This window comes from Puma concolor, chromosome A1 (assembly GCF_028749965.1).
Source record: "Puma concolor isolate L17-30 chromosome A1, mPumCon1.1.hap2, whole genome shotgun sequence".
NCBI classification, from domain to species: Eukaryota; Metazoa; Chordata; class Mammalia; order Carnivora; family Felidae; genus Puma; species Puma concolor.
This window is the reverse complement of record NC_141667.1, coordinates 864,775-891,441: the sequence shown is the minus strand read 5'-3', so window position 1 is coordinate 891,441 and position 26,667 is coordinate 864,775. Positions and strand designations below refer to the sequence as shown.

Below are 26,667 nucleotides of genomic sequence, written 5' to 3'. Positions count from 1 at the left end.
AAGACCCAGAAATGGGGGTGGCCATGGGCAGAGGCGGGCGGTGATGGAAAAGGCATTCAGGGCAGATCATTGAAAATTCGGGTGGGCTAGATTTTAGCAGATGGTGGGGGCCCCAGTGGCTGCCCGGGGAATGGCCTCACGGGGAAGGGCGGCCGGGATCTGGGGGGATGAGGCGGCGGACCGGGGGCCTTTTGGAGGATTGTCGCCCGATGCCACTAGGAGGCGGTGAGTCCGGTGTGGCGCTCAGCCGCGACGAGGGAAGGCGCGGCCCCCAGGTGGAAATGGGGGCGACAGGTAGGAGGGAAGGCAGGTGCAGCTCCTAGCCCCCAGGGAGCTGGGGAGGGGCAGGGCAAGGTTGTGCAGCTGCAGCAGCGGTGAGAGGCACCCACAGGCAAGGGCGGGGTGAGCAGCACACAGCGGTCCACGCGAGGACAGGCAGCGAAGCCGTGAGAGCGAGGGAAGCGGGAGAGCATCCTCATGGTGGAAGGCCGATGGGCAGACGCGGTGTTCTTGCAGGAGGAGGAGGCCGCGGGTGTCAGAGGCCAGTGGCGGGAGGAGGAAGAATTCGAAGAAAATAACGTGAGAACAACGTAAAGAGGCTAGTACTTCTGGCAGGGAAACCGGGCAGTGCACAGGAAGAAGCCAGACTGGTGCTGCAGAAAGACGCTCACGTGTGAGGCAGAGAAGAGGAAGTGGCAGACGTGAGAGGTTGCCGAAGATCAGGTAGATGATGGATGATAGATGGAAGGTAGAGTTGATAGATAAATGCATGGATAGATACATCGATGGATAGGTAGATAGGTCTGTAGGTAGGGAGATAGATGATGGATGGATGGATGGATGGATGATGGATGGATAGATAGGTGGGCAGGTAGATAGATGATGGATGGATGAATAGATGAATTGATGGATGTTTATAGAATTAGGTAGGTAGATAGATGCATATATAGATGACGGGTGGATGGATGGACAGATAGGTAGGTAGGTAGGTAGATGGATAGATGATGGATGGATGGATGGAGAAGTAGATAGGTAGATGGATAGATGGATGATGGTTGGATAGGTAGATAGATGGATAGATGGGTGATGGATGGATGATGGATTGATGGATGGATGATGGGTTGATGGATGGAGAAGTACGTAGGTAGGTAGATAGATGGATAGATGAAGGGTGGATGGATGGATGGATGGATAGATAGGTAGATGGATGATGGATGGAGAAGTAGATAGGTAGGTATGTAGATAGATGGATAGATGATAGATGGATGGATTGGATTGGATAGATGGATGGGTAGGTAGATAGGTAGGTGGATAGATAAATTATGGATGGATGGATGGATGGACGGATGGATAGATGGATGATGGATGGATAGGTAGGTAGATAGATGGATAGATGGATGATGGATGGATGGATGATAGGTAGACAGATGATGGATGGATGAATAGATGGATTGATGGATGGATAGATAGGTGATGGATTGATGGAGAGATAGGTAACAGATGGATGATAGACGTTTGGATAGATAGATGATGGTAAAACAGGTGATAGATGGTGGGTAGTTGCTAGGATGACGAGTGGATGGGTAGACAGTTTGGTGACCAATTGACGGACACAGAGGATGGGCGATGGATAGATGATGACTACCTTGGACCAGTCAGCATGACCCGTCCTCTCCAACCACTCTGTCAGCTCAGGGCTAGGAAGGGATGTACACCAGGACAAAGCAGGCCCACGGCCCTGGACTCCGGTGAGCCTGAGGTCCCCAAGAGACAGGTCCCTGCGATCCCGGGTCTGGAGGGCAGAGCCACTCCTGTCCTGCTGTGGGGTCCAGGCCTCCAGTGGGTGTGGCAGAGATGGGGCCTCACTGGCTTCCTGATGGTGCTGGGGTGTCCTCCCAGGGCTCCTCCGGCCCAGGTGCTGCCGGTATTTCCAACCCTCGACTCTTGGTGGCCACACACAGAGACATCCAGTGACCCGGGCGTCCTTCCCTGGGGCGTGGCAGCGGAGCCGTGCCCCACAGGTGCGCCCGGGGACGTGGTTGCCCAGGCTGGCCCAGATCAGGTCACTGGCTCCCTGGCAGGCCTCCTCCCAGGCTTGGCCCCGACCCATCCCCCGGGGCTCGGTCCGAGGGGACCTGCCGGAAGGCACCCTCACTACTCTCGGGAATGTCTGGAGCGGGGCTTACGCAAAGGCTCCTGGCAAGCAGACAGGGCAGAGAGAGTGTCTGCCCCGTCCCTTGCCGTGTCCCTGCCCTGTGCTGACACAGAGGCGGCCCTGCATCCTGAGGTTCCGTTTCCGGACCCCCGTGCGGACAGGGGGCTCCTCCTCAGGGGTCAGCATCCTCAGGTGCATCCAGACCCTCGTTCCTCCATCGGCCGACCTTGGGGCCGCTCCACGGGGTGGGCCAGGTCCAGGCGGGGGCGGAGGAGACCCGTCCTGGGAGAGCTCCCCTTCCAGCGGGGGAGCAGAGGTCAGGAAGTGAAGGAAGGAAGGGCGGTTCCAGGTCAGCCCAGAGTGGCTGCCAGGTGGGTCCCAGGGTGGGTCCCAGCATGGGTCTCAGGCTGGGTCCAGAGCCGGGTCCCACGGGTGGCAAGGAGCAGAGGCCTGGACCGAAGTCCGGGAGGCACATCCTGGTTGGCGAGCCGCACGTGCAGAGGCCGGGTGCACGCTGACCCGGCCAGGGCTAAGCAGGAGGCAGGAGCCCCCGGTGACCTCAGCTCCTGCCTGCAGCTGCCTGGCCAGGCCAGCTGACCAGTGACCGGCACACGGGGGCACGGGAGATGGCCGAGCAGGGGTCCCTTGGTCCACTGCCCACTCAGCCACCCTCGGCCTCGTGCTGAGGCCCAGCCTGTAGCACACCGATCGTCAGAGTGACCCCAAGACCCTGAGCATGCCGCCCAGATGACAGGAGCCCTGCTGGTCCTGAGCGTGGGTGGACGGCCGGCCCCCGGCAGCCCTGGAGGCACTGCCTGAGGGTTCCGCCCACACGGGCCACCACGGGCCACAGGGTCTTGTAGACAGGGGCCCCGGAACGAGCCAGCCCCTTCAGACGGCAGCTGTGGCCTCGACTCTGCAGAGTGGTTCCCCCAGGGAGGGGGCCAGCTGCTTTCCACCCCCAGCCAAGGCCGTGTGGGAGCGAGGCGGTGCCCACCTCCCCGAGAAGCTCCCGTGTCACCTGGACACAAACGCTCCTGTTGGACTTCAGATACCGTATCGGTCCAGTCATCGGCCACACGCCTTGTACACGTGCGTGCCGCCCCGGTGTCATCCGTGCTGGGCCGAGCAAGCACACACCAGTGTCTGAGTTGCAGTCAGGCCTCCCGGGCCCGTCCACGTGGGTCGCTAAGTGTATACCGCGTGCCACGGGAGAGACGTAAAGCCGTGTCAGCGGGCACAGGTCCAATCGAGGCACCAACGTCCGTAGCATTAATAAATGAGTGACGGGTCTGGCCGCGTGGATGACCTCCTGACATTCCAGGGGAAGCTGTAAACAAGGCCCTAAGACACGGCCCCTTTGCGTGCTGGGCTCTCGGGCCAGCCACACGGCAGGGTTATTCCCGGAAACGGCATTTGCCGCCGATCATGTGGTCGCTGCGATTTGCTGTTGGTAACAATGTCGTGTTTAAGTTCAGCCCTGTTCCACGGCCCCCGGTGGCGGTCTTTCGCATGGTTGCCTGTGACAGCCACCTCTCCTGAGCCCCTCTTGCCCCTCTCTCTCCCCTCTGCCCTCCTGAGCGCGCCCCCTGCACCCCTGCCCCTCTCTCCCCTCTGCCCTCCTGAGCGCGCCCTCTCTCCCCTCTGCCCTGCGCAGGTCTGGATAGATGCCGCCACCCAGGTGTGCTTCTCGCTGGGCGTCGGCTTCGGGGTGCTGATCGCCTTCTCCAGCTACAATAAGTTCACCAACAACTGCTACAGGTGAGAGACGAGCGCCTGGCCCTGCCCCAGAGCCTTCCAGCTCCCAGCTTTGGAGAGAACGTGTCCCCACACGAAGGGAGGGCGTTTGCTGTTTGCAGAGCCTCTGAGCCAGAAAGGCTTTTTAAGTGGGAACTGAAAGGCAGAAGTTATAGGCAAAATGTTGATTTTCCCTGTAAAGAAGGTACAGAGAACACACGAAGTGGCTTTTCACGCCCCCAGGAGGAAGCCCCTCCCACTCCCCCCTGAGGATCCCCCTCCTCCAGCCCCAGCTGCCCCTCCCCCCAGTGCCCAGGCTCAGGCCTCCTCCGAGACTCCCCCCCACCCCCCACGACGAAGCGCCCATGTGTCTTCCCACCGGTCCCGCACCGAGGGAGCGGAGGCCCCAGACCCAGTGCAGGGCACCCAGGGAAGGCCCGGTGAGCTGCAGCCACATGCTGGATCCCAAATGGTTGCAGAAACCAAAGCAAGTTCATCTGGGATCTGCTTTCTTTGATCCTTATGGGGTCGTGTTTGTTTTCTTCGTGTCACGGGGACAAAAACTGCAGTGAAAATACAGTGTGCACGGCCAAGTGGCCGCACACGAGGGAGGACAGCCTCTGCCCAAGCCTACCTGGTCCTCACCCGGGTCCGGGCACCTTGCAGCCGCTCCTCCTCCACTCTGGCGCCCGATGGGCTGCCCCTGCCCTGCTGTCCTCCAGCCCTCTCAGTCCCCAGCCTTCAGAGCGGGGCCCCCGGGCCGGCGGTACGGGCACCCCCGCACTGGGAACCAACAGAAGTACAGCATCTGGGCCCCACCAGACCCTCCCCTCAGAACCTGCATTTCACCAAGATCCCCCCGAGGCATCTAGGAGCCCTGCCGGACATGGCTGGGGACACCCTGGGCTGTCTGTTCTGCACCCCCGGAGTCCCAGCATTGAAGGTGGGCACTGTCTCACCTTCGGTGCCGGGACACGGACGGTTGGTCACCCCGGGGCCCGCCCGGGGCTGCAGCCTGGACACACCCGGAGCCTAGAGCTGCTCAGCCAAGGGTCCCGCCACCGTGAGCACCAGGCTGTCTGCGGTACAGCCCGTGGAGAGGCTGGCAGGGTCCCTCAGGGAAAGCGCCCCTCCAAAGCCACCTGCCCCAGACGCGGTACGTTAAGAACAATGGCAGGAGATTGTGGCTGCCGCAGCACGTGGCAGGGCTGTCTCGTCCCCCAGAGACGCGGTCATCACCACTTCAGTCAATTCCCTGACGAGCTTCTCCTCCGGCTTCGTGGTCTTCTCCTTCCTGGGGTACATGGCCCAGAAGCACAGCGTGCCCATCGGAGACGTGGCCAAGGACGGTGAGTCCCCCTGGGCAGGCCCGGGGCGCCCCCGGCTCTGCCTGCTCCACGGCCCTGGCCACCCCACCCGGTCCTCCCAGCGTTTACCTCGCGCAGTGGGAGGGAGAGCCGGGGCCTCAAGTGCAGCTCACGGGAGTGTCACGTGTTCCAGAGCGGAGAACCCACGGTACTCGGTGAAGCGACGCTCCCGCCGCCCCGCTCCCTCCCCGCTGCCCGCGAGCTCCCGCCAGAGGCCTCAGAGCGGCAGCACCAGGGTCTGCCGCCCTGTCCCTGGGGTGGGACCCGGCACACAGCACCCCCCTGGACTTCGTTTACACTTGGGTGGGGGGCCCTGCAGCTCAGGGGTGGGGTCCCTGAGCTACTCCAAGCCACACAGACGGCAGGGCTGGAGAGAAGCTGGGTGGCTTGGGACAGATTTGGAGGGGTTGTGCATAATGGCCGGAGAGATCCTCAAGTCTCAGACACACAGGGCAATGGAGACACATGTTCCCAGCCCACGCCCCCAGCCGACCCGCAGACACCAGGTGTGTGAGTGCGTAAGTGGCCACAGGTGGGTGACACGGGGAGCAGGAAGCGTGCCGGGAGGCCGGGCTCAGGTGTGGGGTGCAGACGGGGCCCCCTGGGCATTTGTGGGGGCTGCCCAGTCCTGGCGCGTGGGTGCAGAGTCCTGGCATTGGGTCGGTGCGGGACTCCAGGGGCTCCTGAGATCACGACAACCCCTCGCCTGCCCAGGACTGCCTGGCAGGTCAGAGAGGAGGACTCTACCCCTGCAACTCTGTCCTCACGCCTCGCTCCCTCTGGGAAGGCGCCTCTCCTCCTGGGGGCTGCTCCTCAGGCTCGGGAAAGCCCTGAGTCTCGCTGACTCCTTTCCTCCTGGGTCTTTTCACTCAAGTCAGGGGCAGGGCAGCTGCTCAGGGAGGGGAGGAGGGGAGCAGAGGGCCGCCCCGCCCATGCCCGCCGCTCGCAGCCATCACCCCGTCTGGTGCTCGCGGCGCTGAGGCCTCAGACTGCCGCCGTGAAAGGAGGCGGCGCGGGTCCGGCCTTCCGGGACTGGCAGGGGGGTCAGGGGCTGGGCGTGTGCTTCCTAAGTCCACGCTCTTTCCTCCAGGAAAAAAAGCCAATAAAGGCAGGAGAAGGGAAACGTACTGCAAATAAATACAGAGCGGTGAAATTTACTCACTGCTGCATTTATGCATTTCTCCTGCTCGCCCTTTTCTATGAGAAATAGGAATCGCTTACAGAACCCCCATTAACCCCTGAGCACAGAGTGAATGTCTTCTGTGCGTTTCCGTGGCCAGCAAAGTAAATGTCATTTAGCTGTAATTCTCGAGAAAACAGGGTGAAATGTTAACTGAGGTTCGGGACTGAAAGGCAGAGGTACTGACACCACGTTCAGTCGGGCTGACCGCCAACTTTCTGGGTCCAAGGCTTAAGGCATTTGAACCTAAGAGCATCTCTAATGAGCCGCCCCTCACCCCCGCGCTGGGGACTGTGCCCCTTCCATGGGAACAGGAAACGCAGGGAAGCCCAGGTCCGAGCACGGGGTCCCATGCGGACCCTGGGACACCCTGGCTGTGGCCGCTCTTCCATTTTCCACCACGATCCCTCAGTGCCCCGATCCCGTCAGCTGGGGCCCGCCACGGCCCTGCCGGAGACTGAAGGAAGATTCGGGAAGCTGTAAGTTATGTCCTTACACGCACAGGTGCAGCAGGTGTGCTAGTGCCCGTGAAAATAGCGAATTACCAGTTTCTCGTGGGAATATTTTTACTTGGGGATCATTTGAGACCACACCGCACTCAGTCTGGTTGAGTCCCGCACGGCTCCCATCCCTGCCTCCCTGCCGGCTCGGAGCCCACGGCCTCCACACCCACCCAGGCCGCACCCACGGGGTAAGAGGGCGGGAGTGTGTGTGTCCTGCACCCAAGGCCCCCTCCCGGGGATGTCCCAGAAGGGGATGATCCCCAGGGCTCAGATGTGAGCAGAACCCTGCCCCTTCGAAGCATTCGCTGAGCTGGTATCTTCTATACTCATTGTGTGGTTTTCAAAGATCAGACACAGGGCGATGCGTTGACACAGAAAACTGTTGACGTGATGCTACGGGTACCATCGCGTGAGCGTGTTCGTGTGTGAGCGTGCGTGTGTGTACGCACATGCACGAGCGTGTGCAAGCTTTTACGTGCGTGGGCGCACGTGTGTGAGCACACGTGTATGAAAACGTGCGTTCGCGTTGGGGCACGAGTGTGTGTGTGGGTGCGCGTGTCTCCAACGTGCACGGGAAAGCCGACACACGGAGGTGTCCCTGTGGTTGTCAGGGCCACCGGGCTGGTCGCCGGAGCCCCTCCCGCCCTGTCCCGTGTCGGTTCTGCCCCCGTTTCCTCTGCAGCCCCCGCACCTGGCCCACCGAGGGGCTGGAGGAACGTGGCGGGGCCCCCCGGCTGATTTCGGGTTTCCATTTGCCGGAGTCCTGGGCCAGGCGCCCATCGAGTCCTCAGGAGAGAGGGCTCTTCCGGGAGAACGGGGAAGAAGGCGACGGGAAGGACCCTGCCCCCTCCCCGGGCCGGGGAGGCAGGAGGCTGTGAGCAAGTAGCGAGTGAAGGGTCTGCTTTCAGGGCCCGGGCTGATCTTCATCATCTACCCCGAGGCGCTGGCCACGCTCCCGCTGTCCTCGGCCTGGGCCGTGGTTTTCTTCGTCATGCTGCTCACCCTGGGGATCGACAGCGCCGTGAGTGACAACCCCCCCCCCCCCCCCGGCCTCATGCACCAGAGGGGCCCTGCCCGTCACAGCTGGGTGCCCTCGAGGCCCCCCCACAGAGTCTCTGTGCTCACCCCCAGCCCCTGCCTGGCGGGAGGGAGGGACCCCACGACCGCTGGAGACCCTTCCGGAGGCGGGGGGGGGCTGGGCCAACTCCCCCTTCTTCCGCTCGGGGCCACCAGCCCCGCCCTGTGCCTGAGTCCCACAGACCCTAAGTGCACCCGTGCGGGGCCAGTGGCAGGGGCAGCACAGGGAATGGGGTGAGGACCACCCAGAGCCGGGGCCGGCCCTCCTACTCCCCGCTTTCCGGGACCCCTGAGCCCCCCCGGGAGGGGTGGACGCACCTGCAGGGCAGGGCAGCAATGGCGCCACGGCCAGGCCCCGGCCCACCGAGTATCTTCCCTGTGGCCCCGTGCGTGTGCGCGCGTGTGGGTGTGGGTGAGTGCGTGTGCGTGTGCGCTAGGGAGGCAGCACGTGGGCCTACAGGACTCCCTCGGGCTCATCCGTCCCCAGTGCCTGCTCGGGACCAACAGCTGAGACCTCGGGGTCCCCATGGCTTCCTGGAAGGTGCAGAGAACCACGAGTCCCTCCCTGTGTGTGGGTCACGGACCCTCGTCCTGGGCCCCGTGTCCCAGCCATCTGGTCAATGCCCGCTGGGTGACCATGGCCCCGGGCCCCACAGCTGGTGGGGATGAATCCCATGAACAGCACCTCCCTGAGGAAGTGGTTTCGACAGAGTAGGGCAAAGAGGGCCACCAAGTAGGAGGACGCTTGGAAGACGCCCCTTCGCGATGGCACACGGAGTCCGGGAGGTTGTCCCAGTGAGCACGGGGCCCGTGGCCACGCCAGGTCTCCCCAGGAACCAACAGGCCGTGCTGTGGGGAGACGTCTGTTTAGAGTAGGCGGGCGGGGCTGAGGTTTCGTGGCGGTGCCACGGGTGGTGTCCTGTGAGCGTGTGGCCCACGTTGGCCACTCGGGGGGTCACCGCGGGGGACGGCGTCCGCCCCCGGGTCCACGTTCCGGTGGCCGAGGGCACTCGCACCCCGGATGCCGTGCGGCCCCCGCTTGTGTGCGCACCCCGGGTGTGGGTTCGGTGGGCTTTGCGTGGAGCGAGGCCCGCCCGCAGTGCCACACCCCTGCTGTTGCTGCAGATGGGCGGCATGGAGTCGGTGATCACCGGGCTCACCGACGAGTTCCAGCTGCTGCACCGGCACCGGGAGCTCTTCACCCTCTCCATCGTCCTGGCGACCTTCTTCCTCTCCCTCTTCTGCGTCACCAACGTAAGTACCGGCTGGCGCTTGGCCTGACCGTTCTCATTATTAGCACTTGGAGCCGGACGGGGCTGGTGCCACCCAGGCCAGACAGAACCGTGTGTCCGAGAGCCTCCCCCCAGACAAGCCATGACTCGTAATGACGCGGGTAGTGTGGTCATACCCGGGGTAGTTGTGGTCCCACGCGGGGTAGCCGAGGTCCCATGCGGGGTAGTGTGGTCACACGCGGGGTAGCCGCGGTCACATGTGAGTAGCCGCGGTCACACGCGGGGTAGCCGAGGTCACATGTGAGTAGCCGCCGTCACACGCGGGGTAGCCGAGGTCACATGTGAGTAGCCGCTGTCACACGTGGGGTAGCCCTGGGGCATGTGAAACAGCCTCAGGTTACTGCAGCTCCTGGACGCTCCCCCCCCCCCCCCCCCCGCCCACCCGCCGGGAAAACGCCTGTGGCTGAGTACCTGCCTGTTGGATCTGTGGGGTTGGGGGCTTGGGAGAGGCCTGTCCATGAGGACGGGAGCCCCCTTCCCACGGAGGCCCTACCGTGTTTGCATTTGGCTGCTTTTCATCTCTGATTGCACCCAGAGCCCCAGGAGGGGAGGGGAGGGGAGGGGAGGGGAGGGGAGGGGTAGGGCGGTCCTTCCGGTCTCTGCACAGAAGGCACAATCCGAGAAGCTGTGTGTGGACTGGTTTTCAGTGCCTGCAGCCGGCCTGTGTGGGGAGTAAGAACGTCTATAGGCCGAATCCACAGGCCAGGTGTACGTTTCGGAAAAAGCGTTTTTGCGAGCGAGGTTTCCGTGGGCGGGGCGGGGCGTGCCACGCCGGACACCCCAAGCTGAGCGGGCTCTCCCCCTCTTGCAGGGCGGCATCTACGTGTTCACGCTGCTGGACCACTTCGCGGCCGGCACGTCCATCCTCTTTGGAGTGCTCATCGAGGCCATCGGGGTGGCCTGGTTCTACGGTAAGGACGGCGCCTCCGCCGGGGCTGGCTTTGTCCGCGTGCTGCCTCCTTTCCCACAAAGCCGCCTCGGAAAGGGGTGCGTGTGGACTCCCGGAAGCTGAGCGTCGCGGTTCCCGTAGCGTCACCGAGGACGGGAGGCTGGGGAACCATCTGCCGGGCGGGGTCAATGAGGACGGTTCGCCGGGATGGCACGCACGTGCTTGCCGTGGTCAGGAGCTCTCAGCGTGGCCACCTGATCGTGCCGTGCAGACATCCTAGCTGGCCGCTGGCAGAGAAGGGCTTGTGGTGACTTTGGGACGCTAACGGCCGGCGGAGGTGAGGCGACTCACGGAGAAACGGGCCTGTTTCTTCCTGGGGAGCCTGACCAGCGACGCGGCTCACCGAGGTGGGAGGTGATCGGAGGCTTCCAAAGTGCCACCGCTGCTCTCGTACCCGGCGTCCCCGCCGACCTGGGTGGCAGACCTCCCCGAGTCAGCCGCCGCCTCCTGAGTCCCAGCTACGAGCCCCTTGTGGTTGGGAGCCGCTGTGGGGCAGGCTGCCCCCAGACCCCTCCCGGGCTGCCGAGCTGTGTCCCAGGGCGCCCAGGTGTAGTCGTGACAGCCACGGGCACCCGAGCTGGAGAAGGCCCTACCCTTCCCTATCCCGGACGGTGGGGCCGTGGCGCTGGCCCCACCCGCCTGGCCAAGCTTCTGAGGGAGTCAGCAGAGAAAGTTGCGTGCAGCAGGCGCACCTGTCCGTGACCCTGTGCGACTGAGCTGAAGGTCTGTGGTGCCACACCGGGTCGGCTTGTGCAGGAGCCCCAGGGCCCCTCGAGGGGCACATCTCTGCCTCGGAGCCACGGACGCTTTGGCCTGAAGAGACACGTGGGCTTTGAGAGCCTTCCTGACAAGTAGCTCCTATTCCAAGAACGTTTTTCCTATTTTCTTTTCTACAGAAAAGGGAAACCTCGAACTCTGTGCCTTCATCAGCACCTGGAGTCAATGCTTTATCACTTTAAGTGGCGCTCTCTCCCCCACCCCCCAATTGAGCCTGGCAGTGGAAGAGAAAGCGCCTCAAACCCACCTCCGGTCACGAGCTCAGTGCTGGTGGAGGTGTGAGGGGCGCCGGGGACCGCCAGCTCCCCAAGCCTCAGGAGACGGAGTCCCCGTGGTTTCTCCAAACGGCAACTCACGTCCCCCGATCTAAGCGCACAGCCTGTGTTGCTTGTATGGCTGCGTCGGTGTGCGGGGCTCTCTGCACCAAGCATCCCGAGCCGACGACCAGGGGCCAGGAGGGGCCGCGGGGCCAGCCTTGGCTCTGCCCGTCCCCGTTCCCCTGGTCCGTCCCCGCGTCTGGGGTTCTGACGATGGGGTTGGCGTGTGCGGAGGGAATTCTGAATGGAGGTGTCTTCTCGTGACGCCCACGAGACCCACCCTGGGCTCAGCAGACCAGCTGTGGTCGTAGGAGCAGAGGCCAGACTCCGGGAGGCAGAGGTCACCGTTGAGGTCTAGAGAAGGTGCCAGTTCGTTAGGCTTCCGGCAACAGCTGTCCTTAAAAGATAGTGATTGTGGACGTACGCTGGCACACCGTCCAGCCTCGAAAGGAAGGACATCGTGACGCCCGCTGGGGGGCGCCATGCTGAGCGAGACAAGCCAGGTCAGAACGGGCGGGGGAGGGGAGTCAGCACTTCATGGGGTCAGAGCTTCGGTGTGTGTGTGTGTGGGGGGGAGGTTCTGGATACGATGGTGGTGACGGCTACACAGCAGTGTGAGTTGATGCCTCTGAACTCAACGCTTAAAAATGGTTAAAACAATTTTACGTCGTGTATTTTACCACGGTTTTTTAAAGGGAAAATGGAACAGTTGAGGCAGAAGGGCAGGGACAGCGTTGGGGCCTCACACGTGTCCCTCGGTGATCATGATGGTAGAGGAGCCAACGTCACCCGTGTCACAACAGTGAACGTGCACGGGGACCTTGGTCAGCAAGACCAGGGGGCGGTGTCGAGGGGGTGGGGTGGGGTGGGGAGGGGAACACCCCGGCACAGGCCCAGGGGGTGGGGTGGGGAGCACCCCAGCACAGGTCTGGGGAGGGGGGTGGGGAGGGGAGCACCCCAGCACAGGTGTAGGGGTGGGTGGGAGTGGGGAGGGGAGCACCCTAGCACAGCCCGGGGGGTGAGGGGTGGGGAGGGGAGCACCTCAGCACAGGCCCGGGGGGTGAGGGGCGGGGGGAGCACCCCAGCACAGGTCCGGGGAGGGGGGTGGGGAGGGGAGCACTCCAGCACAGGCATAGGGGTGGGTGGGAGTGGGGAGGGGAGCACTCCAGCACAGGCTCAGGGGGTGGAGGGTCGGGAGGGGAGCACTCCAGCACAGGCATAGGGGTGGGTGGGAGTGGGGAGGGGAGCACTCCAGCACAGGCTCAGGGGGTGGAGGGTCGGGAGGGGAGCACCCCAGCACAGGCATGGGGTGGGTGGGAGTGGGGAGGAGAGCACCCCAGCACAGGCCCAGGGGTGAGGGGTGGGGTGGAGCACCCCAGCACAGGCCCGGGGGGTGAGGGGCATGGGGGGGAGCACCCCAGCACAGGCCCGGGGGGAGAGGGCTGGGGAGGAGAGCACCCCAGCACAGGCCCAGGGGGGAGGGACGGGGAGGGGAGCACCCAGCACAGGCTCGGGGATGGAGGGGGGTGGAGGGTGGGGAGGGTAGCACCCCAGCACAGGCCCGGGGGGAGGGGCATGGGGGGGAGCACCCCAGCAGAGGGGCGGGAGCACCCAGCATAGGCCAGGGGGGGCGGGGGGGGTGTCCTGACCAGCCTGCTTGGCTCCCTCTGGCCCAGGCGTGCGGCAGTTCAGCGACGACATCCAGCAGATGACCGGGCGGCGGCCCAGCCTGTACTGGAGGCTTTGCTGGAAGTTCGTGAGCCCCTGCTTCCTCCTGGTAAGGGCCCCGCGTGCGCACACGGCTCGGTCCGGGTCCCTCTGGGGCCGCACACGCCTGGGCTTCCCCGATGATGGGAGGCCGGGGTGGGGCCTTCACGCTGGCCTTAGCCAGAAGGGCAGCCTGGCCCCAAAAATCCTCTGTGGCCTCCTGACGGCATCCCCCCTGCCCCCGGCCACACTGAGGAGCCTCAGCACCGGGTCCCGTGCGTCTCACCTCTGCCGCGGGGGCGAGGCCAGAGAGGGCCTGCGAATCTGCACGTCGGGGGTGGGGTGCGACACAGGGGCTCTAATGCCGAGGACGGGAGTGACTCGGGCCCTGTCACGAGCGCCACCCTCGGGACTCTCCCCGGGCACCACTGGCACGTCTGGGAACTGCCTGGCTTATGTCATCAGGCCCGGGGCTGCCAGTTTTATTAGCACAGGGCCACACGGGTTCAGTAGGGATCGTCCCCGGCTGCTTCCTCAACAGCAGAGCGGAGCAGTCGCGGACCGAGGCCCGGTGGCCCAGAGCACCCGGGCAGGTGACCCTGGGAGGCCATTCGAGGGCGGTCTAGGTCTGAGCTGCTCACCGGGACGAGCATCCTGACCCCTCGGCCCTCCGCCCGGCCCGACGGTCCCCGGCTGCGTGTCTGCAGCTGCTGGCGGTTCAGACGCGCCATCCTGGGCCAGCCGGTGGCTAGTGAGAGACGGAGACAGAGAGAGATAGAGACTAAGCCAGAGCCAGAGCCAGAGCCAGAGCCGGAGAGGCAGGGAGACGGGAGGAAGCGGGAGCCCAGCCGCCAGCACGGACAGGGTTTCTCCCCGAGCTGCACCCAGACACCCCAAAGCCGCCGACGGCCCCGGCCAGCACCTGCCTCCAGACCGTGGCAGCGGCGCTCCGAGAGCTGAGGTGGCCGGGGCACGGTGGGCGGCGGGGGGGGGGGGGGTCTCCTGGACACGGTGACACGGAGGGCGTGCGCCAGGCACGGCCACCAGGAGTGAGGGGGCGCGCAACCCCCACCCCACCCCAGCCCCGCCCTCGCGGAGCAGCACGTGAGCGCCCCCACCCTCTGAGGGGCGCCGTCTGCAGGGCCCGGACCCCAGAGCCGCCTTGCCCGGGAGACCCTCCCCGTGAAACCCTCGCTCTCGGGCCACCTGGTCTGCCGACTGAGAGCTGCAGCCTGAGTTCTGCCCTCACTTTTAGTTTGTGGTCGTGGTGAGCGTCGTGACCTTCAGGCCCCCGCACTACGGAGCCTACGCCTTCCCCAAGTGGGCCAATGCCCTGGGCTGGGCCATCGCCTCGTCCTCCATGTGTATGGTGCCCGTCTACGCGGCCTACAAGCTCTGCAGTCTGCCCGGCTCCCTGCGGGAGGTGCGTGTCCACACGGGCCCCACCCTGTCGCGCCCCGCCCCGCCCCGCCCCCGCCGGGAGACCACCCAGCCCAGTGGGCGTCCACCCCCCCACCCCCCACCTCCAGCCCTGCTCCTGCTTGTGCACCCCCACGACTTCTGACCTCCAGGAGCCGTGGAAGGGGCGGGGCCACAATGGAGAAGGCAGGTGCAGGAGGAATCGCGGCTGTCTATGTGCGTGTCCGTGGGTGCGCATGTCTCACGTGCCCTCCCGTGTGCGCACGTGTGCGTACCTGTCTGTGCACGCTCGTGCTCCACAGAGCCTGGTGAAGGTGGGAAGGCAGCGGTCAGGGGCTGGGGCTGGAATCCGAGCCCAGTCTGTGTGGTGGGGGTTGCCCTGGGCCCCCCCCGCCACATCACACACACAAGCTCCTCCACCTGTAAAGGAGGGGGCGGGGGACCAGCCACCACTTTATCTCCTGGCCCGGGATTCCTGGAAGCAACAAAGGACCCAGGCCTCCTTGGAAGGAACAGCCCGAAAGGTCGCTCCGAGGCCGCTCTGTGCCTGAGTCCCACACGGTTTCCTGGGGAGGGTGGGCAGCCGAGCCCCGTTGCTGCGCCCTGGCCGGTCCAGGGACCCTGCTGGGGCCACACGGCTCCCCCACAGGCTGGAACGAGCAGTCCTGGCCAGTCGGGCCGGGTCTGGGGCAGGCACGGCCCCAGGTCCCTGGGATTCCCGGGGCCTCTTGGGAGGGAGGGACAGAGGGAGCCCCAGGGTCACCGGAGCCCCAGGCAAAGCAGGCTGGCATGACGCAGGGGGACCCCTCACTGCCTGCGGGGCCCAGCCAGGGGCCCTCTCTCAGCCCGGAGCAGGCAGGGCTGCAGCCCCAAGGGCCAGACTCCGAACACAAACCACAGAGCATCTCAGTAGGTGAGGCAGGTGGGCTGTGGCGACCGTGGAGGGTCCCCGGCCCAGACACTTCCAGGGGGAGTGCGTGCCATTCGCTCACCCGGAACCCACAGCCAGCTTGGTGTCGAGACAGAAACCTCCCCTTTCACGCGGGCTGGACTCTGCTGCAGGGTCTGGGGAGGCCAGGCCGTCAGCCCCAGCCTCACGGCGTGTCCGAGGGGCCTGTGCACTTCACCGAGCGCACGCCTGTGCCCACGCCTCCCCTTCCCTTCTAGAAACTGGCGTACGCCATCACACCCGAGCAGGAGCGCGAGCTGGTGGACAGCGGGGAGGTGCGCCAGTTCAGGGTGAGTGCCCCCCTGCCGTCTCGGGCCTCCCTGAGCCACGAGGCCACGTTCATTCCCTGAGCAAACACTGGGAGCGGGCCGTGCGGTGTCGGGCCTGCCCCGAGCACCCCTGTACCAGGCAGGGCAGCAAGGGGGCAGAAAGAGGGAGCAGAGGGGTCGCGCGTGGGGCGCGGGCCCCGGGAGGGGGCCTCCCGCGTGAGGGAGGGGGCTGCCCACCGGGGACCAGGGAGGGAGACGGTCTGCAACAGCTCAGAGCCTTGCCCGCCCTTGCCCTTGGGGGGCAGGAGGCCAGAGGCCGGGAGGTCTGGAGCCCGACCTGAGGGGGTCACTCAGGCTGCTTCGGGTTGGGGGGGGGCTGCAGAGAGGCAGGAGGGCGCCCGGGGTGGGAGGAGCCGGGTCCCACGGGGCCTGCGGCAGAACTGGGTCTGTCCCGTCCTTGGATTTCTTCCATTTAACTTTCGCGAGTTTCTCAAGTGAGACCCTGGGCCCTCGGTCTCCAAGCTCTCTTCTTCCCTAACAAAGCGTTCCACCACGTTTAACCTGGTGTTTTCCCGATCGCTTAGTGCTAAGGGTATTTTAACTTTCACTGTGACTCCTCCACCCCGCGAGGTGCCTTCAAGTCCCCAGATGTGTAGGGATGTCTCCTTGATCTGCCTGCGGTCCGTGTGTGAAGCAGTCGCATTCGCTCAGACGTCTGCGACCCTGTTCCCGGAAGCGAGTGCGGGCCTGTGTGCGCCTGAGCCCCTGACCCTCGGCAGACGCTAGCGCATCCTGAGATGAACGTGCCCTCTAGCCGCTGACGCGCTCCCCCTTCCGTCCGCCCCGCTAGGCTGTGGTCGCTGTAGTCCGTCTTGTACCCGTGCCGCCTTCGCCTTCGGCTTGGCTCGCCCAGAGGACTGGGAGACACTAGAATATCCCACCTGGGGAGCGTACCTGTCCACTTTCCCCCCGTAGCTCCAACAGATTTTTGCTTTATATCCTAAGGCTGCTTCTGAGGTAAAGACACGTTTCGGACGGCCACGTCTCCCCCGGGACTTCACACGTCTTCTCTCCCTTGTGGTGCTTTTGCTGCTAAAGTTCTCTGGGGCGAGATGAGCGTAGCCGCACCAGGTTTCTCCGGAGTCTCCCGGAAATATCTTGTGTAATCCTTTAAAATTTTTTAATGTTTATTTTTGAGAGAGAGAGAGAGAGAGAGAGAGCACAAGCAGGGAGGTGCAGAGAGAGAGGAGGCACAGAATGTGAAGCAGGCTCCAGGCTCCAAGCCGTCAGCACAGAGCCCGATGTGGGGCTCGAACCCGCGAACCGTGAGATCATGACCTGAGCCACCCGGGCGCCCTCTTGTGTAACCTTTTCACTTTCAACTTTGCGACGCTCTCAAAATGCAGGCCTCTTTTGCAGACCTGGGGTACACCTGGAATTTTTTGCTCTGACAGAGAGGTTCGTCCATTTACATTTGTTGTGATCATTAATGCATTCAGGCTTGATTCCATGATCTCTTTAACTCTTTGCTGCATTTTTAATGTTTCTTTTTTCCTTTATTACCTTTTTATGGATCGCTTTTTGGAGGATTTGCTTTTTTTTTTTTTGCCTTTTTCCCCTTTTTTCTGTTTGGAACTCACATGCTTTTACTTACATAATTATACTTTATTCCTTTAATAGTTACCTTTGAAATCATACGTACGTATCTCACTTTAAATATATAAAGTACCCCCATTGTTAATATTACAAGGACTTACTATGCTATTAGCGTCCAATTTCTGTCCTTTTTTAACCCACAGATTAGACACTATTATTATCACGATTATTGCTGTGTCGTATGGAAGTGCGCTCTTGGGTTAACGTGCGTGTTGGCTGTTTATTTTTCCTCCCGACTTTTTGGCATATACATCGCCCCTTTGAGGATCGTTTTCTTGCTTGAAGAAACAGTCCTTCAGACTTGCCTTTAAGGAGGGCGCCTGACACACGTCCCGACTCTCGTGTGTCTGTGAACTTTATTCTGCCCTTACTCAGGAGACTGCTTCCGTGCGCGCACAGTTCTCGGTGGACAGCTGCTGTCCTCTGGCATTCTGAGGCTGCGCTCGGTGGCTCCCTTTGAACAAGACATCGTGCGTGTCCAGGGTCTGTGGACCGGTGGGTGTTGCCGGTTCTGGGAACTTTGCAGCCCACGCCTCCCACCCTTGCCCGTTGCCTCTGTTCCCCTCGGGGCTCCGGTGTGTGACACTCGCCCAGTCCTCCGGGTCTCGGCTCCCTCAAAAGTTCCGTGAACTCTGCGACGCAGGCACGTGGACGTACAGCGCCCTCTTACTCGTGCACACACGGCTCCTCCTGTTAGATTTATTTGTCTAAGTGACAAAGCCCCGTGAACTGCCACACGGACGCCACGCTGAGAAACACGTGCACCTGCCCGCGCCCCTCCCCCCACCCCTGAAGCAAACACAGTCCCCACCACTTTGGTCTCTCGCTTGACCTCTGCGCCGTGTGGTCCCCGCACATCGATAGATCCTTCTGTGTCCCTGAAAAGCGGACTGGTCTGAAGTGGGGCGTCCCCTTGGAGCTCTAGGGCTCCAGCCCCTTCCACCTGCCTGCCCTACACGGCCCTGCCCAGGCCCCCGGGGACCCCGGCGGGCAGTGTGTGTCCCGGCCAGGACTGCAGACGCGCCCTGCGGGTCCTCCTGGAGGGGGCGGGGAGCCCTGTCCCACCCGCGGTAGACTCAGCGTCTTCCCGCCCCTGGTGCGGCCGCGCCAGGAACGAGCCTGCATGTTCTCGTTTCGAAGCGTTAAAACATAAGGTTCTTGCCATTTAGTGATCGAACGGCTTGTGCTCAAAAATAGGCCGAAGTAACAGCTGCATAATAGCAGGTGGTGACATTTGCCGGAGGACTAAATACCACTCTTGTCGGTCTTGGCCTCCCGGAGCGGTAAGTGGGGCCTGCCCCCGACTCCTCCGGGGTCAAGCAAACACAACGGAAGCGCAGGGTGCGGCCGTCCATGGGGACGGGGCTCAGAGGCCCCACAGAGGCGGCCCCGGGGCACCCGGGGCATCGCCGGTCGGCCAGCCGGCGTTGTCCACCCGGCGGCTGGCGTGACACACGCCCTGGGGGCCCCGCCCCGGCGCCCCCACCGCAGCCCTGCTCTCTGGCTGCTCCTCGCCAACGGGTTTGTTTACCTGTTTCTCTGAGGCTCAGCGTGTAAGTATTCACGTGTGGTTTATTCACGTACATGTACATTACGTGGAAGGCTGTTTACGCGAGGCGTATTCCTAGAAGCTCATCGTGGGCATCCGGCATGTGGCGCCCCAGACCAGCGTGCCCGGCTGAGCGTGCCGCGTGGCGGCCGGGCGCTCTGCTGGCGGGTCTCTCGGCCCGAACGGGGCCCGCAGCCCAGGAGCCGCCTTTACCCAAGTGGCTCCCCGCTTTGCTCCTGAAGAGGCCATTTCCTTTCTAGCTGCGCCACTGGCTCCTGGTGTAGAGGACGCAGAGGCCGGGGGGCCCCGCCGCGGGAAGCCGGGCTTCGGGAGAGACGGCTGCTCGGAGGGTCCCCCTTCTGCATTCCCGGGACCGCACCACGCAGAGGCTCAGCCCTGACCCCCTGCGCCCCTTCCTTGCCGCCAGGACGGGACTGGCCGTCCGTGCTGTGTCGCTGTGATAACTTGCCGTAGATCTGTGCCGTCCCCGCAGGTAGAAGACGTCCGTCCGTCCGCGTTCCGTGTGTGCCCCGCCAGCTCCCCTCCCCGGCCGCCCTGCAGCGCGGGTCCTGCTGTCACCCGTGTGTTGAGGAGAAAAGTGGTAATTGTGGATGCCAAGAGCCCAGTGCTTGTAACTTCCTGGGTGTTCCGTTTGGGCTCAAATTAGGAAAGCCCCTTGTCATATTTTGCCTCATTGTGCAGAAGGCACAGCGGGGAAACCGCACAAGGCAACAAACTGGGGGCCACCACGTGTCTCCACGCCACGCACCCAGTCGCTCGCGGCCCCCCAAGGGCCCCGGCGTGTGCAGCGCGGATGCTCTGTATTTCCTTCTAGCCAAGAGAACTAAAACTCCGGGGAGTCCGAGTGAACCCCAGTCAGCCGTGGCCACCTCACGTGGACCCCCGGCCGTGGGAGAAGGTGTGCTCCTCACGTGTGGAGCGCGTGCCCACCTGGCGGGCCCTGACCACACAGCGTGCCCGTGGCAGGCGGCCTGGAGACCTGGGCCCTGGAGAGGAAGGCCCCCGGGACTTGATTTCTCCCAGGCACACATTGCATCAGTAACAACACCGTTTACGTTAGGGAATGGCTGTTTTAAATCCTTTTTCCCTGTGAATCAAAGCCAGTTCTCAGAACGCAGGGTTGGTTTCTGAACATCTGCTTGCCAACGTTCCAGTTGTCGGTTAAGGAATATCAGCCACGCCGGTGCAGACTGTGGCCTGCGTCGCCTGGAGGAAAGCAGCTGCGGGAAGTCAGAACCCTGCCGCGTGGTGGCCCAGCGAGGGGACCCTGGTGCCTGGGGCCGAGGAGCTCCCCGCGCAGGGAAACCAGCTCGTGGACTGTCGGGGGTCGTGGCCAACAGGAACCGGGTCTACCTCCTTCTGAGGAGCTGAGTACTCTGCATAGATAACGGGTGTCGCATCTGTCTGTCTGTGTCCGTGGTCGGCATCTTGTGTGACGCATCACCAACAATAAATCCGTGTGGGAAAAACCACCGTAGCTCTGTGGCTACCTTTTCTTGGCTGGAGCGATGGCTTCACCCACCTTGTGCCTGAGGCTCTCACTCCTGAGTCAGTTCTAACCCAGCTCCTCCCTCACCCACAGGGAGCACAGCTGGGCCTCTGGGGAGCAGGCCTTAACCTGAGCCCCCCCGCCCACACCTACAGGTGTCCCTGGTGCCCACTGGCTCAGCCCCACCCTGGCTCGACTCTCCGGAGCCCTCATGTGCTCGTCCGCTACCCTGCAGGCTCCCCACCTGTCCAGACTCCAGCCCTGCAGTCAGACCACCACACCCCCAACCCAAGCCCTTCTTCTGGAGACAGGACACCAGAGTCCTGTGTGGCTCCCTGCCCTTGGTCCCTGAGAATCTCTCGTCCAGTCTGTGGCCAGAGGGGTCCCTCTAGATGCCAATCAGCTCTGCCCCTCAGCTGGTCCCTCCCGCCAGGCTGTGACCCACCTCCCAGGACACCGGTCACTCCTACAAGGCCCCCAGCCCTGCCCCCAGCTGGCGGATCCCGCAGGCACACCCACATCAGGGCCCTCCTGCCCTGTGACCATGCTTGCCCCAGATCGCCCTCCCCAAAGGACACCTAGCTTCCTTCAGGGACCGTGGGACACGCACAGAGAGTCTTCCCGTGTTCCACGGCCCCAGCCACGTGCTGCTGACCCAGGCCTCGACCATCCGGAGCTTACTGCGCTGCTTCCCCGGGGTCCTGTCTGCTGCATGGCTGCAGCCCACCTTCCCGGGCCCCCAGGTGTCTCCACCTCTGCCAGCCTCTGGATGTCGAGGGTGAAGACGAGCCATCACCACGGACCCCAGTGGGACAGAAACCCTGCCCCAAGGGGATGAGCCACGTGGGCCCTAGCGTGGTTATGCCCCCTGCTCCCCAGTCACCAAGGCGCCGCGGGAGCCGGCAAGGTCCGCTCTGACTCAGTGTCCGTGGCCTCCGGCAGCTCAGGCAGGACCCTGGCCTGTTCCGTTCCTGCTGTACCCTCCCCCAGGCGCCGGTGGCCACGGTCCCCCACGGGGAGGCCTCTGGGCGTCACATACCTGGGAGAGCTGTGGGGCCAGAGGTCTTGGGGTGGGAAGGACGTCCAAAACTCCCGGAGGCCAGGTTGTCCGCGCACGTACACACACTGTGCGTGCTGCACACGCCACATACGTGAAGCTGCAGACACGTGGGCTGCCCTCTTCGTACATGCCCCCCCACGGCACGTGTGCGTGGACACACACACCACGCACGCTGCACACATCACACGTGAGCACGCGTGTGCACGCCCACGCGCTCTCACGCCCGGTCTGCAGCAGTCAGCAGAGATCCTCCAGAAAGCCAAGCGTGTGCAGTGCCTTTCCGGACGGTGCCGGAGCTGCCTTCACAGAGCCACGCCTCCCCAGAGCTGCTGAGAGACCCGGTCTCCACAGCCCTTGGGTTATGACGGGAGTGTCGCTGGTGTCCTGGCCCCAAGTGTCCGGGCTGGGGTCCTGCCTAGGCAGTCCGTGGACAGACAGCCGTGTGCTTCCCAGAGCTGAGCCACGTACGGAGGCGACGAGGGGCTTATCCCTCGAATATATAAAGAACTCCTACAAGTCAATAAAAACGGGACGTTGCTGGTCAGTGGTCAGTGTTGACTCTGAGTCCAGTTCTGACACGCGGGGGTTTTCCCCACGCCGGGCAGTTCTGTGTGACCCCGGCGGGCTGTCTGGAGGTTTGGCTACTCCTGACACCATCCGCCAGATCCCACAGGCTCAGGGCTCGGTCCCGCAAGACGTCCACTTCCGCTCTGGGTGAGTCACAAGCGCGGGCTGTCACCTGCACTTCTGCCCGAATGGCCGCAAGTCAGAGGTTCCCACAGCCCCCTCTTCAGGTTCAATGCTTTGCTCGAGTGGCTCACAGATCTCAGAAAACCAAAGAGCACTGGTTTGTTACCAAGGGTGTCAAAGGTGACGGGTCAACAGCCAGAGGAAGACATACACAGGGCGACGTCCCCAGCCAAAGGATTTCTGGGATTCGGGCCCAGCACGGTGCTGCACGGAGCGGTCCGGCCCGCCAGCCGGGATGCCCCCTGAACCCCGTCCTTCCGGGTTTTAGGAGGCTTCACCGCGCACTGTGGTGGACTGAGTCATGGGCCACTGGTCGCTGATCCAGCCCCAGCCGAGGCTCCCCCAGAAACCAGGGGTGGGGCTGAATCTTCCAACCCTCAATTCAGGGGGGTTCCTCTGGCAACCAGTGCTCCTTCGGGGTTTCCCACAGTGCCCTCGTCGAGTAAGCCCAGCGGGGCTGGAAAAGGGCTGCGGGTAAGACACACACTTCACCCTGGTGGCTGCAAGTGATTCAGGAGCCGAGGACCAGAGACCAAATGCTGTAACACAAGATGCTCCCATGACTCTTCTCTCAGGAAACTCCAAGAGTTTTGGGAGCTGTGAGCCAGGAGCCCTGGATGAAAACCAAACGTATACAAGTATGTGCGTAAGTTATAATTTACAATGTCACAAAAACCCAGTAGGGAGACGGGCAGGTGCAGAGCAGAGGACGCGTGTCCCCGTGGCCGATGTGCCTATGGAAAGGTACTCAGACTTGTTAAAGAAGCGAGGATGTGCGAGGCAGACCACGACGTGACACCACCCGTCACCTGCCCCACGGGCGAAATTTGAGAAGTCCGCCCCCCGCCCCGTGCCAGTGAGCAGGCAGGGGCAGGGAGCCCCGTACATTTCGGGCAGGAAAGCAAATGAACACATCTACTCAGGAAAGCGTTTGCACGGCCTACAAAGTTGAACGTACCGTCGCAAGCCCAGTTTTGGGTGCTCCGGGGCCCCACCCCACGTGCGGTATTTCTTCCGCCACCAGGTGTGACCATTCCCCACCTGCCCGGGCTGCAGCCTAGCAGTTTAGGTCCGGAGCACCCCAGGGACTGCCTCGCCCAGAGATGCCTGGCATTCAAGGCCCACCCGGGAGTGGCCGGTTGCCAAGCCCCGGCTGAGCCGAGTGTACACAAGCCGGGCACCCCACCTGAGGCACAAGTGTGCTCCGGACCCCCCGAGGGTCGGGCCGGGCTCCACTGCACCTGAAACCAGACCTGTTCTTGGCCACCCCTCCCCCTCGCTTTCTCCTGAGGGTGCCCCCTTTCCGAATCGGGCGCACCCCCACGTCAGGCTCTGCTGCTCAGGAGTCCCAACCGGGGATGACGTGCTCCCCCAAATGCCACAATTCCACCCCCAACTATGTGCCCCCCCAAGCGTGTGCACATCTGTCAGGAGCACGTGCGAGTGCTTATGAATGCACAAGGGGACCAGCGGAAATGCCGGTCAGCCCGGGGGTGAGCGCGGTCCAGCTTAGCAGGAGAGGACCTGTGGCAGATGGCAGTGACCTCGGGGGTGGTATCGGAGGTGAACTCGTGGCCCCCCAGCATGTCAGAGCAGGACCTTATTTGGAGATGTAATTACTGTTACGCTGGGGTGGTTCTGGAGGACATTTGAGCCCATGAGCGTTTCCGTGGCCCCACGCACTCGACAGCACAAGTGGTTGTCATTGCACATGTGAAGTGGTGTCCTACGTGGGAAAGACATCTAACGGGACGTAATTAGTTAACGTGAGGTCATAGGAAGGAGGTCCGTGTAACCCACCGTGTCTGGTGACCCTGCAGGGGGAGGAGAGAGACGGAGACGCAGACGCGCAGGGAGAAGGCCATGTGACCACAAAGGGACAGTATGGAGCGATGTGGCCCGAGACCAGAGGTCACTACCAGAAGCCAGGAGAGGAACATGGGATAGAGGAACTCTCTCTCAGGGCCCTGGGGAAGGGGCAGCCCTGCCAATAGCTTGCCTTCAAACTTGAACTCTAGGATAGTGAGAGAGTATGTTTCTGTTGTTTTAGGCCACCCGGCCCTGGCTGTTCTGTGACAGCAGCCCCAGGGAACTAGAATAGGTGGTGGGTTTGCCCAGCATGGGAACTCAGGTTCCCTGTCACCACATGCTGGGGTCCACCTCACCAGTCTTCTCCTCTGCCTGTCCCTCTGTCTAGAACAATCTCCTTTCCACTCCCATCCCCCACTTTCTAACCACTGAACCCTCACACCATCCCTGCTTCTCTTGGACATCACCTCTAGAAGTCTGCTCTAACCCCTGCTCCTGGGCTCAGCCCTGGTGCTGCTTCTTAAACCCCTCCACTCTCCCCAGCTGGCCCCAGCAGGTGCCCCATGGAAGGGGAGTGCTGTCTCTCTCTTCAGTGGGCTGGGAGCTCCCCTGGGAGCAAGGACTGAGGAGTCGGTCTTATCATTTCTGCCAATGTCTTGAATAGGCCCCACGCATGGTTCATAGTGGCACTTAATATATATTTACACAAAAATGAGTTAATGGGTGGGCATTTACATGAACGGGTGGATGAACGGATAGGCGGGGATTTGGTGAATGGGTAGATGGATGAACAGAAGGATAGGTGGAAGAAGGTGAGAAAGGAAGGAAGAAGGAGTAGAGGAATGGATGGGAGGGTGGGTGGGTGGGTGGATGATGAATGGATAGATGATGGAGGAATGGATAGATGAATATGCAGATGGGTGATTGATGGGCAGGTGGCTGGGTTGTTGGATAGTGAATGGATGGATGGGTGGATGGATGGTGGATGAATGGACAATGGATGGATGGATGGGTGGATGGATGGTTGGTTGGATGGGTGGATGGATGGTGGATGGATGGATGGGCGAATGGTTGGATGGATGGATGATGGATGGATGGAGGAGTACTTGGATGGATGAGCAGGTAGGTGAATGGATGGATGGATGGATGATGGGTGAATGGACGGACAATGGATGATGGATGGATGGTTGGATGGGTGGATGGATGGTAGATGGATCGATGATGGATGGATGGGTGGATGGATGGATGGATGGATGGACGATGGATGGATGGATGGATGGTTAGTTGGGTGGGTGGATGGATGGATGAATGGTGGATGGGTGGATGGAAGGATGGATGGGTGAATGGTTGGATGGATGAATGGTGACGGATGGAGTAGTACTTGGAGGGATGAGCAGGTAGGTGGATGGATGGATGGATGGATGGATGGATGGATGATGGGTGAATGGATGGACAATGGATGATGGATGGATGGTTGGATGGGTGGATTATTGGATGAATGGATGATGGATGGATGGAAGAGTACTTGGATGGATGAGCAGGTAGGTGGATGGATGGGAGCATAGGTGCTGGACGGGAGTATGAATGAGTGAAAGGTCCTGTATTACACCTAAAAGTCTGTCGTTCTGGTCCAATCTCAAATCCCTGCTGTGGGACTTGACATGAATGCTATATTTAGCATTTATTCTTCAAGGACATGGCACTCTTTAATACAAGTGAAATTAACCTCCAAACCCTGAAGCCATGTTTTCTCCCCACACTAACCTCCTGCAGAAAGCAAGCTCCCTGGGAGGGAAGAGCCTGCCCCTGCCCCATATCCTGTCTACGCAGGTCTCAGTCCCTGTGTCCACGCTGCACTTTACCATCGGATTTATGCTCTTCACCAAGTGACCTTTAGACACAAAGTCTGGCTGTTAAAGCCCAGAAAAGCCATGTAATTTTTCCTTTGAGAGAAGCATTTTAATAAAGTTTCTGTATCCGTGAAACAGGTGATTTACAGAGTAAATGGATTCTCCGTGTTTGGCTTTTCTTATATTTATTCCACAATCCCGCTTTAATCTCTGTAGATGCATCTGACCAGCCAAAGTTCATGGCTTTTACCTGCTTCCTGATTACTGACAGCAGAAAAAGAGGTTGCCTTTTTTGAGATACAGTTAATTAGTAAGTCCTGTGCGCCACTGTCCCCATGGAAGACACTGCCCGCTGCCCTCTTCTTCCCAAAGACCCCTGGGTCACAACCGTAGCACAAAGCCTGGGGCACCCGCCCGCCCCGCAGAGCAGGGTCCTAAAACCCAGCCCACCTGACTTGCACAGAGAAGGCTCACCCCAGGGCTGGGAAAACAAAACAAAAGCCAGCGGCTCCCCCACCTGTGTCTGCAGGTGGGGGTGGGGGGTTGCCTGGACTCCCCCCCACCCAGCTTCCCGGTGCGGAGTTGGCTGGGCGGGGGAGCAGTCCCTTCATCCAAGCTCGAGAGCCATGGCCTTCTTTCAACTGCCATTTTTGGTGTCCTTACACAGAATGGAAATGGCAGAATATTTCAATTTAGTGAGTCTGGCTTCATTCTTCATTTTAACAAAACAGAAAATACGAGTCAGTGCACCTGAGAACAGGGCAAGTTCCACTGTGTGGAACATG

At 62.1% G+C, this 26,667-nt stretch overlaps 1 protein-coding gene and 1 long non-coding RNA gene across 2 annotated transcripts in view; one reads left to right on the top strand and one right to left on the bottom strand.

Annotated features, from left to right (window-relative positions):
- The window catches only part of SLC6A3 (solute carrier family 6 member 3), a 40,240-nt gene extending 20,934 nt beyond the window's left edge, over window positions 1–19,306 (top strand). The window contains 9 exon segments of the mRNA XM_086675400.1: window positions 3,813–3,916; window positions 5,117–5,241; window positions 7,851–7,963; window positions 9,145–9,273; window positions 10,123–10,222; window positions 13,031–13,131; window positions 14,317–14,484; window positions 15,648–15,719; window positions 19,164–19,306. Of these exon segments, the coding sequence (XP_086531526.1) occupies window positions 3,813–3,916; window positions 5,117–5,241; window positions 7,851–7,963; window positions 9,145–9,273; window positions 10,123–10,222; window positions 13,031–13,131; window positions 14,317–14,484; window positions 15,648–15,719; window positions 19,164–19,187 (936 nt within the window). The 3' untranslated portion in view covers window positions 19,188–19,306.
- Window positions 16,904–19,174, bottom strand: LOC147583977 (uncharacterized). Its single transcript, XR_015240305.1, has 2 exons — window positions 18,886–19,174; window positions 16,904–18,044 (listed from the first exon to the last, which is right to left on the bottom strand). It is a non-coding gene; the product is annotated as an uncharacterized LOC147583977 (long non-coding RNA).
- Window positions 19,307–26,667: the final 7,361 nt, after the last annotated feature.